Genomic DNA, 14,355 nt, shown 5'->3' with positions numbered 1-14,355 from the left:
TCAAGGTGACCAAAGACTTCTTCCATCACCAGGACAGCATAACCAGCTCATCACCCACCATCAAAGCACTTTAAGGCAGACTGTCCAGTCTCTAAATCACCACTGTCATTCTGAAGAGTAGAGTTGAACCATTATGTTAAACCATTAATGGAGCCACATTAACAAGCAATAAATCTGCATGGCAGGGCCAACTGTAGTCCTTGAACCTTCATGGTATATTGGATGCCGTCTCTCTCAAAGAGTCCTGAGCTCCTCCAATAAGACTTGTGCTGTACATAAGTTGGGGATGTCTATGTGAACGTTTGTATCATGTTACAGTGCTTGCAGGTGTAGATAAAAATTTAAACATAGTCTGAGACATGTATAACAAAATCCTTCACTGATAGCTCTAACTAAAGGTGCTCGTTGCATCTGTACATGTCAGACTGAAGTGCTCTGATGTCTCAGTCTTGTCATATGTGATGGATGGTAGAGACTAGAAAGATTCCCATATTTAAGACTTGAAAATCTCCAGGTCTCAAGACAGTTGTGTGAATGCCAAAGTGGTGTTGTTAGAGACAAGGATACAGGTCTTACTGTACTATTTACTGGACATGGTCCTACATTGTAGGACCATGTCCAGTAAATGTAGGTTTAGTTGAATTGCATGAATGATGGCTGTTGTGAAACATCCAGAAAACTCAGTTTGCTGGTTGAAATTGTGAGTCAGATGTTGATGATCTACAAGCTGTAACTCTGATGTGACATGAATGCATCATGAAGGCTTTATCACACCAGAATGTAGGGACCAATATAATGTGTCTGATGGTTGCAATTAGTGGATACACTCAACTTGGCAATGCTGTTCCCTCCAGATTTCACTTTGATTTGGTTTCAGTGATCAGGTTAGCCATGAGCAAACGGTGTTAAATGATTTAAACTGAGAGGGGTGCAGCCTCTCATTTCAATGAAGAAGCTCTCTGAAAATCATTCAATTTTAAACAGTTCATCTCTGGCAGAAAAACAGCAAAATGGATGTTTTCTGGCCTTGTTGGTCTGTGTCTTCCAAACCAAGATTACAAAAACACTCATATCAGTGTTTTCCTTTCTTGGTTCAGTTTAAGCACAGAAAACAGTTAATCATTGTAATCTGAGTTTAAAAAAAATGACTTGGTTAAGTTTAGATAGCCGTTACCATCGTGCGGTCTTGGATGAAATAACCTCTGCCTAATGTACTTCCTAAAACATTACACCTGTGAGACCCGGCCGTTGTGCTGCACATACAGGATTGTTGAGGAGAGTGGAGGAGTCCGTGGGAGTGATCTCTGATTGTAGGAACCACTTTGTGACAATTAGCATTATTTGCAAATGTTGTAATCGATCATGATCTGTTCTGATTGGCTGGTCCACGATGTCAGTGTTGCAGCAGTTAGATCACCGCAGAGACTCAACCTGTGTTTTCAGCCAGGAAGTGGTTTTATTTTGATGATTTATTACTGTGTAGTTACACTGGCAAGCACATATCTTATCACTGAGTAACATAACAGCAGTGGTTTACCTGCTGGGTAGCAGGTTGCAGTAATGGTGTAGAACTGCACTTGATGATAAACAGTTGGGTGTGGTTGCAGGTGCAGCCACTTCTGACCAATAATCCTGGACGTGGTCAGAGGTCCAGCACATCTGAGACATTTAACCAGCCTGATTTCAAGTTACTCTTTCACTTAACTTCCATCTTTAACCGCAGCACAAACAGTAGCCTTCAGCCACCAGCTGTGCTCACAAATGTCAGTGCGGCTCAGGATCAGAATCAACAAATATGAACTGTCAGCTGCACAGTTCAGTCACCAGGGGAAAAAAACCCACTCCGCATACACAATAATGGAGTAGCTGCACACAAAAGCTGTTTTTAGGCATAATGTGACTACAGAGTACTCACATGTGGGAGTAAGAACTTCAGCTCAAAGGAAACTGCCTGTTTTATGATACACAGCAAACATGAAGTAGAAAAGAAAGTTTTCCGCCTGACAGAAGAATCCTATAGAAGCACAGTGTGAAGAAACCACACACACACACACACACACACACACGTTGAAATGCAACCATCAAAGCATTTGTATATACAGCATACAATAATTCTGATACAGTGTCTGTGCATCCGTGTCCTAAGCACTTCAGTGTGCGTTAATAGTAAAGTAATCATAGGGACAGAGTGAGCATGTATGTTCTGTGCAATATAAATCTGTCAGTGGACATAAGGCAACAGTTGCTGTAATGTTTTGTGTAAAATCTGTGTTGACATACATATTCTGTACATAACTAGATATCATTTAACATTTGTGAACAAATCTGTATATTTTTCACGGAGGGCGTTTTTGACATTTTCAGAGTTTTGTTCTAGAGAGAGCAGAATAAAGTTAAGCAATGTCTTCCCCCAAATTGTGTCCACAGTGTATTTTCTTCAGTTCTCAAATCTTGATTTGCAGATTAAAACACATTTCTTTCTTCTTCTTTTAAATTCTGTTAGTAACTGAAAATGCAGTAGTCAGTGTTACCTTTAAATGGAGACAAACATTCAGAGTTACTCACTGATTTCTTACTTAGTGGGTGTTTAAAAATAAGCATGCAAAGTGTTGTTTATACCCAGGATACACAAAAATCTCCAGGGTCTCATCATATTTTGGTGAAACGTGTTTGAATAGCTACTGCTGAGGACAATGAAGTTATTCCTTCAGTATTTTGTGTTTTGGGGCTTTAGGAAGCGGCATGGGAGGATTTTATGCCCCACAAGTAGAAACTAGAGCACATTAGGTATTTTATAAACTAATCACTGCAGTTTTTTTTCTCAATATATTTAAGTTCAATAAACACAGAATAATTTTCCCACCCTAATTCCTGGCAGTATGGAGCAGACGTCTAGATGTTCATGTTGGAAAATGAAAGTACAAAAAAATACCACTGAATACACAAATATTTAAAATAAATAAATAAGTTTCAGAGACTTCATATTTGGTGTCTACAGAAACATTCCTGTGCTGGAACAGTGGAACAGTGGGGAAGAAACTAGCATGTGTCAGGCTAACTGATTGGCTGCCTGTCAGGCAGTACTGAGGGATAATTTGTACCTGCTTTGACCGCGTCATCATTGTAGGAAGTCGGATGTAAACACGTCGAGGTCCAAAGTCTCATGACTTAAAAGCTGCTTGAAGGTAAGAAATCACTCTCATATATTTGTCACTTAAGCTGTGAACTGTCACGTAGTGTAATGACAACAGTTAGCAAACAGTTCACTGACCGTGGACTGTGCTGTCCAGAGTTTAGTGTGTGTTTGTGAAGGTGTACGTACCAGTGCACGTGAAAACCATAGACTATATAAAAAAAACATATGTCGACTCCAAATGCATTTTCACGCTTGTACATTGTTCATTGTTCTGTATATGTGTATGTGTGTGTGTGTGTGTGTGTGTGTGTATACACATACTTTATGAAGCCACTGTAAATCTTAGAGACATAGCAGCATTTTCACTGTGATATCAGGGTGATGTCCTGTTCTGTACTGCCCTGCTGTGGTCCAGGTCCAGGATGACTGAGGTGAGCCACCAGCAGTGGGGAGAGGTGTCTGGCCTGGGCAGTGTGGACCTGTGGGTTCTCCAGTCATCCCAGGTGCGGGTGGAGATCCTCACCCTGGGAGCCATTATCAGGTCTGTGTGCAGCAGAGGGAAGGATGGTCAAGTGGAGGACGTAGTCTTGGGCTACGATGACCTGGAAGGTAGGAGGGAATATACCTGTCTGCTCGTAGCATTAGACTTCATAACAAGTATTCAGAAGGAAGGAAATGCTGGGGACAGATTCTGTCACCATGACAGGTGCCTCATAAACGTTCAAGTTGCAATCACTAAACCTGCGAGTAGATGAGATCAAAATGAAGGACAAGTTGAAAGATGGATGTGACCTGTCACGCTTGTGTGATCCTATCGTTTGATGGTCTGTAGATATTTGTATGTTAAAAAATATGTCCTACCAGAATAACAGTGTTTGCTTAGGAAAGTAAGCTGGGCATCACTTTGGCGAGGGTGAATAAGAGTAAGCCATGTTGTGTTGTGTTGTGTTGTCAGGTTATGTGTCAGATAAGCGGTACCTGGGAGCTGTCGTAGGCCGTGTGGCCAACAGGATCGCTCGGGGACGCTTTGTCGTGGAGGGAAAAGAGTATCAGCTGGATATCAACAATGGGCCTAATGCATTGCATGGAGGGCTGCGGGGCTTCAATAAGGTAAGACCCAGACAATGTGTTCATCAACTAGAATAAATTTGTAGGAAGCTTCTATCCATAGAACCTGAGTGGAAAAATACCATTTGTGCTTGTTTCACATGGGTGCCGCCTCCCAGTTGCAGGTCAATGAGGGTTTGTAAATAAAGCCATGATATGAGCTGCTCTGTATTCAAAGTGTCTCATTGTAAGCTGTTATTCCATCAGGTGTGACTGAGCCATAGCGGTCTGTCCTAAATGATGTACCTGCTTGTGCCTGCAATTTTCCCTCATTAGTTTTCATACCACTTTGAAAAGATAAACGAACAGAGTACGTGAGACGAGCATCCATCCCATTTGTTGTGCCAGGCTTTGCAAGTATGATGAATGGCCAGACAACATTATCTCCATAATACCCATAATCCCTTGCACTGTTGGGTTGTTTTCTGTGCTGCGTTTGCTCTCACTGTGCTACGACTTGTTGCCGCTAGTTGTTCTCACCTGCCCAAAGTAGCAGACCTAAAGCAAACACTGCTTGGTGTAAATGTGCGATGAGTGTTGCTTGACACTCAGTCACAGCCCTTCTTACTGTACCAAACCACAGCTCATCATCATCATCAGCACACAGGCATCATGGACACTCTGCTGGGTCTGCTTTGAAAATAAACGCTTATAAATTCGAAAAACGTATCATGTCTGCAGCTAAATGCTAAATTGTTTATCCTCAGAGGGACATGAATGTTACTACCAAATATTCATCCGACAGTTTGAAAGCTCAAATATCAACCTCATGGTGGAACTACAGGAAAAGGAAGCTTAGAATCATAAAGGTTCATCATCAGGGAACCATTAATGTCTGTATACAAGAAGTAATCCCTCCAGTAGATGCTGAGATTTTTCGGTCTGGACCAACAGACTGATATTGCCATCCCTACAGCCATGCTGCTAGGCTTAATAACTGACAGTTACTGCCACTGTACATAAAACTCTCATTTGTCATGAAGACATTTTCAGCAGATGTGTGATGTCTGTTAGCAACACACAGGTTAAATGGTTTTAACAAACTACATCAATGTGCACTGTTTTGTTTTAAAAGCAGCAGTCTGTTCATTTGACCTGAGGACTGAGCTGTACTCAGCAATGGCTGATTACTGAGGGTTCAGTTAGCTGCTTCATCAGCTACCACACACACACACACACACACACACACGTTTGTGGTTCTGTCTTTGTAAGGACACTCATTGAAATAATGCATTTCCGTAAGCCCTTACCCTAACCCATAACCTAAACCTGATCCTAACCTGAACCCTAAAACCAAGTCTTAACCAAGTCTCCTCTCAAACAGCCTTTTGAAGGTGTGTCAGACAGACGTCTTCACTTTCCAAATATGTCCTCACTCCGCATGGTGTAAAACTCAAACTGGTCCTCACAAAGATAGACATAAATGTACAAACACACACATATAAAAACTCTACATCTAGTATATTATGAGGTGTGTGTGTGTGTGTCTGTTTGTGTTGTGTATCTAGCATGTGCATGTTTGTTTTTGTGACAGATGTCCATTGGCTTTTATTTATTAATTAAATTGAGATCAATCTGTCTCATGGGGCTGAGACAAACACACTTTTATAATTGCACAGCCTGAGGTGATTTAGTGCTCATCAAACATGACGATGTCTTCAGCTGAAACTGTACAGCAGTGAGAAGAAGGGACAGATTGCATGCATGTGTTCACTGCCCACCCTCCACCCCCCACACCCTTCAGCAACTGACAGCAGACATGAAGTAGTTTCCCTGCTGCTGGTGGGGCTGGTCTGGCTGTCTTATATCTGCTGTCTTATATCTGGCTGCCTTATATCTGGCTGTGTTACTTGCAAAACGTATAATAGAAGAGGAAAATTTCCAAAATAAAAATAAAATCAAGTTATACCTGTAAATCCAGTGGACATATACAGGTGTTCCTCCTACACCATCACTCCACAGTATGTAGCTACTGATGCTTCCTGTTAATGTAGTATTTTACTTTACCTTACCTGTTATTGATCTCTTGAAAAGCAAAAATGACTACTTACAGTTTAGAATCCTATATGTACAGTATATACTCCATTATACGCTATGTGTGTGTGTGTTTTTTCAGGCTGTCTGGCTCGCTATAGCTGTGGAAGGGGGTGTACAGCTGAGTCATACCAGTCCAGATGGAGACCAGGGTTATCCTGGAGAGGTTCAGGTCTCCGTCACCTACACCCTGCAGGTAAACGTGCCTCATAACTTTACAGCTCTGAAGCTGATCGCCCTCAAAGCGTCCCAGACATTTTTCTGTTTATCAGCCAAGGCTTGCTCTCGGCCAGGAGGATGTAGCTCTGGTTTTTCTTTTTTTTTTTGCTCATGAATTATTCTGTTTAATGTTTAATTAAGAAACCAAACAAGTTTTAGTAAAAAACTAAACAACATGGGATGAAAAAGGTCCCAGATTTGCTAAATGTAGAGTAATTACAGACTTTAGGAGGAGGACCTTGTTTTTTTTCCCAGAGGAAATTTAAAAAAAAAACCAAAAAAAAAAACCTTAAAATTAAACTTAACTTTTAACAAACCTTTCCACTGTTTTGCAGCCCGGTCATTGTGTCATCAATGAATAAATGGCTTGCAGATCTGAATTCAGTAAGATCTGAGTTGTGTTTTCAGGGGGAAACACTAACTGCTGAATACCGGGCCAGGTCTACCAAAACCACCCCCATCAACCTCACCAACCACTCATACTTCAACCTGGCTGGACAGGTAAGGACACGTGATCAGCTGCAGGATCATCCAGTTTGTCAGTGCTGTATTTGTTGTAGGAAAGGTGGAAGGAAAAAGGAACATTGGCCATTCTGGATAACCTGCACCATGAAGATGGATATCAGCTGGCTCAGTCAGCTTTGTCTGTCCGACTATGAGTGTGTTCATGTAAAAGTATTGTGCATTGAATAGAAACTATAGCAGGCTACACCTTTCAGCTCTGTATTCCACTGTGTGTGTGTGTGTGTGTGTGCAGGGTGCAGCAGATATCTATGACCATGAAGTGTCCATCAGTGCTCAGTCCTACCTGCCTGTGGATGACACATCCATTCCTACAGGTACAACAGTTACATCACACATCATATCTTCCCATTGGTTATATTTACAAAAATATTGTCAATCAGTGTTGCACTGTCCGTCGTTATTCTGCTAGGCTTTAAAATTAATGGAAACTCGAACTCAAACATAGAATTATGTCACCTGCTATGATCCGCATAAGTGCGATGGGTTGTCTCGAGGCCGGATATCACCAAATCTTCCATTCTTCTTTCCAGCTCAACTTCGGTCTTCTTGTCTTTTTCTTTGATCACAGCGTTCAGTTGTTGCACATCCTCAATTAAATCCAGTAGGCCCATCTGTGTTTTCACCACCTTGCTTAGTTACTCTGACATAAAGCTCAAAGACTTTTTCACTTCTTCCATATCTTCTGCCAACTTCTTAGTTGCCATTTCTTTAGATGATTATAGAAGAATAAAGGAAAGAAAAAACTATCTTGCTGAGATTCCAGGTAATTCAGGAATGCTGGTTGCCAAGCACGTGTCATGAAAAGTGCTCAAAACTTCAAAAATAGGAGAAAATGCTGCAGACCTTTAAGCTTCACTTTCTTGTAAGGTTAATAAAACTTCACAAAGAGCTTAGATGTCAAACTCTTTTCATGATATTTGAAGGATTGATCGAGCTGACCAGCACAGTGTGTCTATCCAGCACCCATCTTGCATGTTTTCAGACCAGAGAATCTTGTTTCTCACAGTCTGAGAGTCCTTTAGGTTGCTTGTTGAACAGACGATTCTTTTCCTCCCCCAAAATACTCAAAATTCAACAGGTTGCCATTTATACCCTAATACTGCCATCTAGTGAGCTTTTAAATGAGTATATCAAGTATTATATTGTATACAAGCTACAGTATTTCTCAGTAAATAACCAGTAGCCTACAAAAAATGCAGATGTTGATCACCTGACCGTAAGGCAGGATCTCATCCTCAGATGCACCCACTTTATTTTGAAGCACAAACATAGCAGCAACAATGACTTTTCAGCGTCTGATGGGGGTATGGCCGGAGCAGGGTACATTCCAGATGAATTGTTCACACACTGTAGTGGACACTTTAGTTCCTCTCTATACTTTTTTCCTCTGACAGAAATCTCTGTTGGAGGAAAACCTCTGTGCTACTGACCTCCTGACTCTGTGTGTCATCATCTCTGTCTGTTTCCAGGGATCACATCCCTTTTTTCTGTGTTGCAGTTTTTACATAACTCTTTGGTTTAGTCTTCGCTTACTTTGTGTGACTGCAGAATCCGCCTTTACTGTGTGCTTTGTACTGTATAAACTTTAATTATTGTGTATGTTTGCTATCATGCCACAGTTAATACAGAAGCATGGAAGCTTGAACACTTGTTCTTTTGTGTGGGGGTGTGTCTCTTCATGCTCTGTCAGACAAACATTCTCATTACCCTGCAATTAGCGTTGGTTTCCCCTGGAGACAGAGGAGCTAATGACTGTTTATTTATATCACAGAATCTGTGTTACAATGGAAATCCAGCTCAAGGGCTGAATTAGAACATGACTTTGAAAATATGGAATCAATTCTGTGTCATGCACAGTTAAAATTAGCGGTCTGTACTCAGTACTTGACTAAGCTGATCCCGCCTTTTGTCCCAGCCTGCGCTTTCTGTCCGTCAAATCCCGAACAGGAGGACTTGAGGGTGAGAGGTGGTGTGGTGTGATGACCTTCAGAATAAAAAGAGCAAAAAAACAAAAAAAACAAAAGCCCAGAGCAATAATCTGCCAGACATTTTAACATGTGTCCTCTCCTGTCAGAGCAGGTGTAAAGTTGACACTGTGTATGATTAATGCATGATTTCTATGTGAGGATAAGAAAGTTAAGACTAGAAGAGTTATTTTGAGAGAGAACTTGTGCCTAACATGCTGTGACTCGCCTGTCTTCAGTTTAGAAGGATAGGATTAGATATTACAGTGTTTTCACCATGTTGTCTGACATGAGTTATCAGCTTGTGCTTTCATTTACTTGCTTTGACAATTACATGCTGCATCACATTTGTCAAAACCTGTGTTACTAAAAGAGTTATAGTTTCGCTCTTGAATTCTGAACGTTTCTTCCAAAAGATTTCCCCTTAAACTCAATTTAGCTGTCTGTCATGCCAAGTCAATCTCAAAGTTATCTCAGGGCACTTTTCTCATAGAGCAGGTGTAGACTATGGGGAGGGGAGTCGCAGAGAGTGTGTGAGAGAGCAGGAGGAAAGAGAACATAACGCAGTGCAGGTTCCTAATAATAATGCCGGGGTGTGAGCCAGAAAGTGTTAAAACTATACATTTAATCAAATTGGACATCAGTTTCCTGGTTCCCTTGTAATTAAGATGGAAACCATCAGATTTACACAATGACGGAGGCTGAACAGTCGGCTGAAACGTTGGTAAGTTTGATTTAATTTAGGTGGTTGGGGGACAGACGCAGTCTCTGTGGGGGTTTTGGGTGTGTGACTGCTCTGATGGAATCACAGTGAAGCGTGTAGGACTGCAACACAGCCTCCTGGCCTCAACTCTGGGTTGTCACGGTTTAGGTCTACTAATACAAATTCTAGATATGAGAACTGATCCATCCAAAGTGGAATGTGTGCCGTCTCTCCTCATCAGACCAGGTCTTCCTCAGAGAGTCCACCTGTTATCTACAAAGCCCACGACATGTGTTGGACACCACCTTGACAGCCAGTCTGTGCATATTCTTTGTATCACATTTGTACCGTATGACTCTCGATCCAAATCAATAAGCTAATGTATCCACAGGAGAGATCAGAGCAGTGGAGGGCACGCCCTTTGACCTCAGAAAGCCTGTTCTGATTGGTCCTCGGCTGAAGGACGTTCCAGGTCCAGGGTTTGACCACAACTTCTGTCTGTCCTCACCCGGAGACGCCTGCACAGAGAGACATTCTGCCAGGTTTGTGGCATTTCCTCACACAAACTTAGCACACACACACACACACACACACATAGTCACACACAGCAACACGCATGCCTTTGTCTTTAATAAAGTCTGGCAGGAAAACTTCTTTCTTCACCTCAGAGTGTGTCACCCGGCCAGTGGGCGTGTCCTGGAGGTTTCTACCAGCCAACCAGGAGTCCAGTTCTACACTGCCAACTTCCTGGATGGCTCTATAACAGGAAAGAGTGGGGTTAGGTACGGGAAGCACAGTTCCTTCTGTCTGGAGACGCAGAATTGGCCTGATGCTGTCAACCAGGTATGAAGATTATGATGGAGAGCAATAATAAAGCCTTTAGTTTTATAATAATGTTATAAAAGGTGCCTTATTAAAAAGATCTACCACAGTTTCTGGCATGTGTGTGAGCAGGTGATGTGTTCCAGGTCTGTATGATGGTGAAATTGTCTAAAGACAAGGTTTACTTACACATGTTAAGAAAGGCTGTGGGATATGGTCAGAAGCTCTAGAGAGAGCTTTATTTAGAATACTTTACCATGCATGTGTGGTTGTAAATCTCCATACACCATATACAAGGTAAGACGGAGCATGATTAATTTGCAACAACAGCCATTATCTTTTAAAGCAAATATTATCTCAGTATATTTTTATGATTGAACAGAAGATGGATCATATTTGGAGGCAGGAGGGTCTAAGGTCAGAGGCTGTTGTGTGTGGTACAGATTGTGAAGTTGTCTGAGGCAAGTATTATCAATGAAATTGTCTTAATGAAAAATTCTCCTTCAGCCTCCAAGCCTCAAGGGGGGGCTGTTGTTTCTGCTTACCTGAAGTCTGAGTCATAGACAGAGATGTCACTGTAGCTTACATGCTAAGAGCAGACAGCATTTTATTAGCAATGGTACAGGGACCACCTCATTCAGCAATGCCAATCAGTTTTCTTTAAAAATGAATATTGATTATTTTCCCCATGCCTCTGAGCAGTGTATCAGCCTGACAAGTCTTGCAGTCCTGCAGCCCTACCTGAGGCAGCCGTGTATAAGGTTCTGACCTCAAAGTTAAGAAACTCTGGTTTAGTATTTCACAACCCAGCTAAGAGTTGTACCGCTCTCTGTGGCTGTGAACACAGATACCAGCTGAAAAAAAAAAAAAAAAAGCCATGTTCACTCTGTGTGTGTGTGTGTGTGTGTGTGTGTGTGTGTGTGTGTGTGTGTGTGTGTGTGTGTGTGGTGTGGTGTGGTGTGTGTGCGACCTCAGGCTTCATTTCCTGACTGCCTCCTGCGTCCTGACGAGAACTATCAACACGTCACTCGCTTCACCTTCACCACCGTCTGATCTGACTTCTGCCAACAGTGGGACAGAGAAGAAGAAGAAGAAAACTGGGTAGAAAATGACGTCCATTAATTCATTCTACACATCAACGTATAGAATATAACCGCGTACCACACAGTTCAGTGCCTTTTTTCAGTGCACACTGAGTCCCCCGGCTGTGTCACTGTTTAATTCGATGTAGGTTTTGTTTTACCAGGCCAGTGCTGTGATGGACCGAACAGACAGAATAAAGACTGTGTCTGTGACGTCAGGTGTGAGGCAGCCTGACCAGACTCTGTTAGTTATAATGTGATTTGTGATCTGTGCCATGTTTCTCACTTTAAACTAAAACCTATTAAAGAGCTTACTCACTCAAGCTGGTTGTTGTTGTTTGTTTCAGAGTGTCAGATTGGTCCCTGTCCACTGAATGATTGTAGTCCATCTGTCCTCTTTGTGCAGTATTAAGAATTATGGAGCTGTCAGACTCAGGCTGCACTCGGGATTTATGTTATGTAGCGTTTCACTGAGTGTTCAGAGAGTCTTCATCTCAGTGTCTTTACACGAGCTGAACTATTCCTAGAGTATTAGGTGAGGAGGCTGTTTTGGGTGATAGGGCATCCTACTACTCTGCCAAGAGACACGTTGTGTTGCTATGGCAACCTCTCATCCTTCACCGTCAGAAAACAAGATAGAAGTTGCGAACCTCTCCAACCCCCCACCCAGAGCTGCAGAAAAGAATGGAAAACTGGTTTCCATCGAACAGACGTTGTGTGACTTCCTGACGTCCTGTATGTGGCTGCAGAGTGTGAGGCAGCCTTCACTGTACGCATCCTGAAGCTGCAGCTGAATTTCATGCAGGGAGGAGTAAGAGCTCTGATTCACAGCGGTAACAGTTTCACAGACTCAGAGGGAGGCCTCTCACTGTAGTCAGTTTATTTTCCTACCATTAACCAGCTCTTCTTCAGGAATTTCTGGAAAGTCTAGTTCCTGGATGAACACGGAAACAGATTCTGTTTGCTTTAATCATTCCTCCTGTTCATACTGCCCATTCCCAAAGAGGGGACAAATCCTCTGTCCTTGTTCAATGCAGATAAATTCTAAAGTTTATGTAAAGCTAATATGAGGCTTCTTTTTATAGGTATAAAATTCCCTCTTTGTGTTTCCATGAACAGGATCCTCCCACAAGGCTGCAGTGCAGAGACAGTAATAAAAAGAGTTCCGACTTATAAATGTCACGTAAAACTGGCTGGGTAGGTGACCAACTCAGTACATTTTGCTATTCCTAAAACAAAAAAAAACCTACTGTGAAGGGTGGATGACTGGGAACATTTTGAAAAAGATATATACTTGAAAATAATTTCATTAAAACATTGAGGAGTGTCTTTTATACATCAAAATATACAAATATACGTATATAGATGTGTAACTTACACAATGTTAATAACAATAATTCATTCAATAATGATAATAACTCATAGGCTTGCAGAAGTGGTTAAAAGGATACCTTGCAACAACTTCTGTGTTCCCTTAGCCATATTTGTTGCATTTCCTCTGATCTACAGCAGCAGTCAGTGTGTTGGTGCAGTTCTCATATAATACACCACCAGTTTGGGGAAACGTGCAGATACTACAGAAAGGAGAAATGGTGTAATGTTTTTAGATGGTGCACATATTTCTCATTTCTTCTTTTAGAGGCCGAGCTCTGACTCACAGCCACCGGCTGTGATCAGCTGCAGCTGCTCCGCCTGGCTGTGCTGGGTGAAGCTGTGATGGTGGATGTGGTTATTGCTCCGACTGCATCTCCTGCTGCTGTGGCCGAGTCTCTGATGCTGTGGCTGCAGAGTCTCATTTAGCATCATTAAGCTGATTTGAACTTGTGTTTCCTCTGTCACATATGACAGATGTGTTAATACAGTAGTTTGAATACATCATCAGAAGCACAACCATGTTACACTCCGCACAAACTACAGCACAACACAACCATGGCTGCAGCTACAATCATAGAGACAACAACAGCCCATTTTTTAGAATCATCATTAGTCAACACAGTGTAGAGAGCCAGGTTCGCTAACCGAGCCTGTTCTCTATCTGCCTACAATTGTAATAAGACTTGTGGCTGAGTCTCCACAGCTGAGGATGCACCCACTCACACCGTGGACACGCTGTCCTAATACATCACACATAATGCTATATCATTACCACAGCTCAGCCTTTCTGTATGGATCACAGGGAATACTACATCCACGGCCAAGATGAGATCATCCTGACAACGTCTCTGTGACTGTGAGTTTGAATTGAAAACCAAAAACTCAGTTTATATTTCCACTTTCGCGTTAAGAATGCAAATTGTCAAACATGAAAATGAAATTTTGGTTGGTTTTTGTTTTGTTTTTTAAATTTAATCCTGTCACATTATTGAATAACTTTCTCAGACTTTAAAGACATACTTTGGGGATTGGTTTAATTTGTAACACATATTGTAATTATGAATAGCCATAGCTATAAACCATTTAATTGCTGTGCCTTGTGTCATGTGTCAGTGTTGTAGGACACAATGCAATTAACCCTATGGACAGATCAGAGTTCAGAGGTTCTCCCTTCTGTGATTATATTAGTGATTATTATAATAAGGTCTCTGTAACAGTGTTCACCCATATCACTGTCGCTGCCTCCGTCCTCCCCATCTGCTCCTCGCCATACCACTACCATACTGACTGTATTAATAAGGCATGATTATTGATTTACAGTGCTGTTTCTCTGTAAGTGGCTCTAGAATAATGTGATCATCCACAACATCAGTGCCAAAAATGTAGGTG

General features: G+C 41.8%; 1 protein-coding gene across 1 annotated transcript; it reads left to right on the top strand.

Moving 5' to 3' along the window:
* Positions 1–3,113: 3,113 nt before the first annotated feature.
* galm (galactose mutarotase) lies at positions 3,114–11,909 on the top strand. The gene is made up of 9 exons (XM_041050456.1): positions 3,114–3,185; positions 3,552–3,745; positions 4,092–4,246; positions 6,360–6,473; positions 6,905–6,997; positions 7,254–7,335; positions 10,080–10,230; positions 10,357–10,531; positions 11,486–11,909. Exons 2-9 carry the CDS (start codon positions 3,559–3,561, stop codon positions 11,561–11,563), a joined length of 1,035 nt encoding a protein of 344 aa, XP_040906390.1. The 5' UTR covers positions 3,114–3,185; positions 3,552–3,558; the 3' UTR covers positions 11,564–11,909.
* The last annotated feature ends 2,446 nt before the right edge of the window (positions 11,910–14,355 follow it).

The sequence above is a fragment of the Toxotes jaculatrix genome, chromosome 11, assembly GCF_017976425.1.
Source record: "Toxotes jaculatrix isolate fToxJac2 chromosome 11, fToxJac2.pri, whole genome shotgun sequence".
Taxonomy (NCBI): Eukaryota; Metazoa; Chordata; class Actinopteri; family Toxotidae; genus Toxotes; species Toxotes jaculatrix.
This window is presented reverse-complemented; position numbering and strand designations above follow the sequence as displayed.

What these genes read in the sequence shown, in the direction of transcription:
- galm (XM_041050456.1), top strand. Translation starts at nt 3,559, where the DNA reads ATGACTGAGGTGAGCCACCAGCAGTGGGGAGAGGTGTCTGGCCTGGGC. An exon ending in GGGCTACGATGACCTGGAAG is followed by an intron (nt 3,746 to 4,091) that starts GTAGGAGGGAAT and finishes TTGTGTTGTCAG; the next exon opens with GTTATGTGTCAGATAAGCGG. An exon ending in CCGTCACCTACACCCTGCAG is followed by an intron (nt 6,474 to 6,904) that starts GTAAACGTGCCT and finishes TTGTGTTTTCAG; the next exon opens with GGGGAAACACTAACTGCTGA.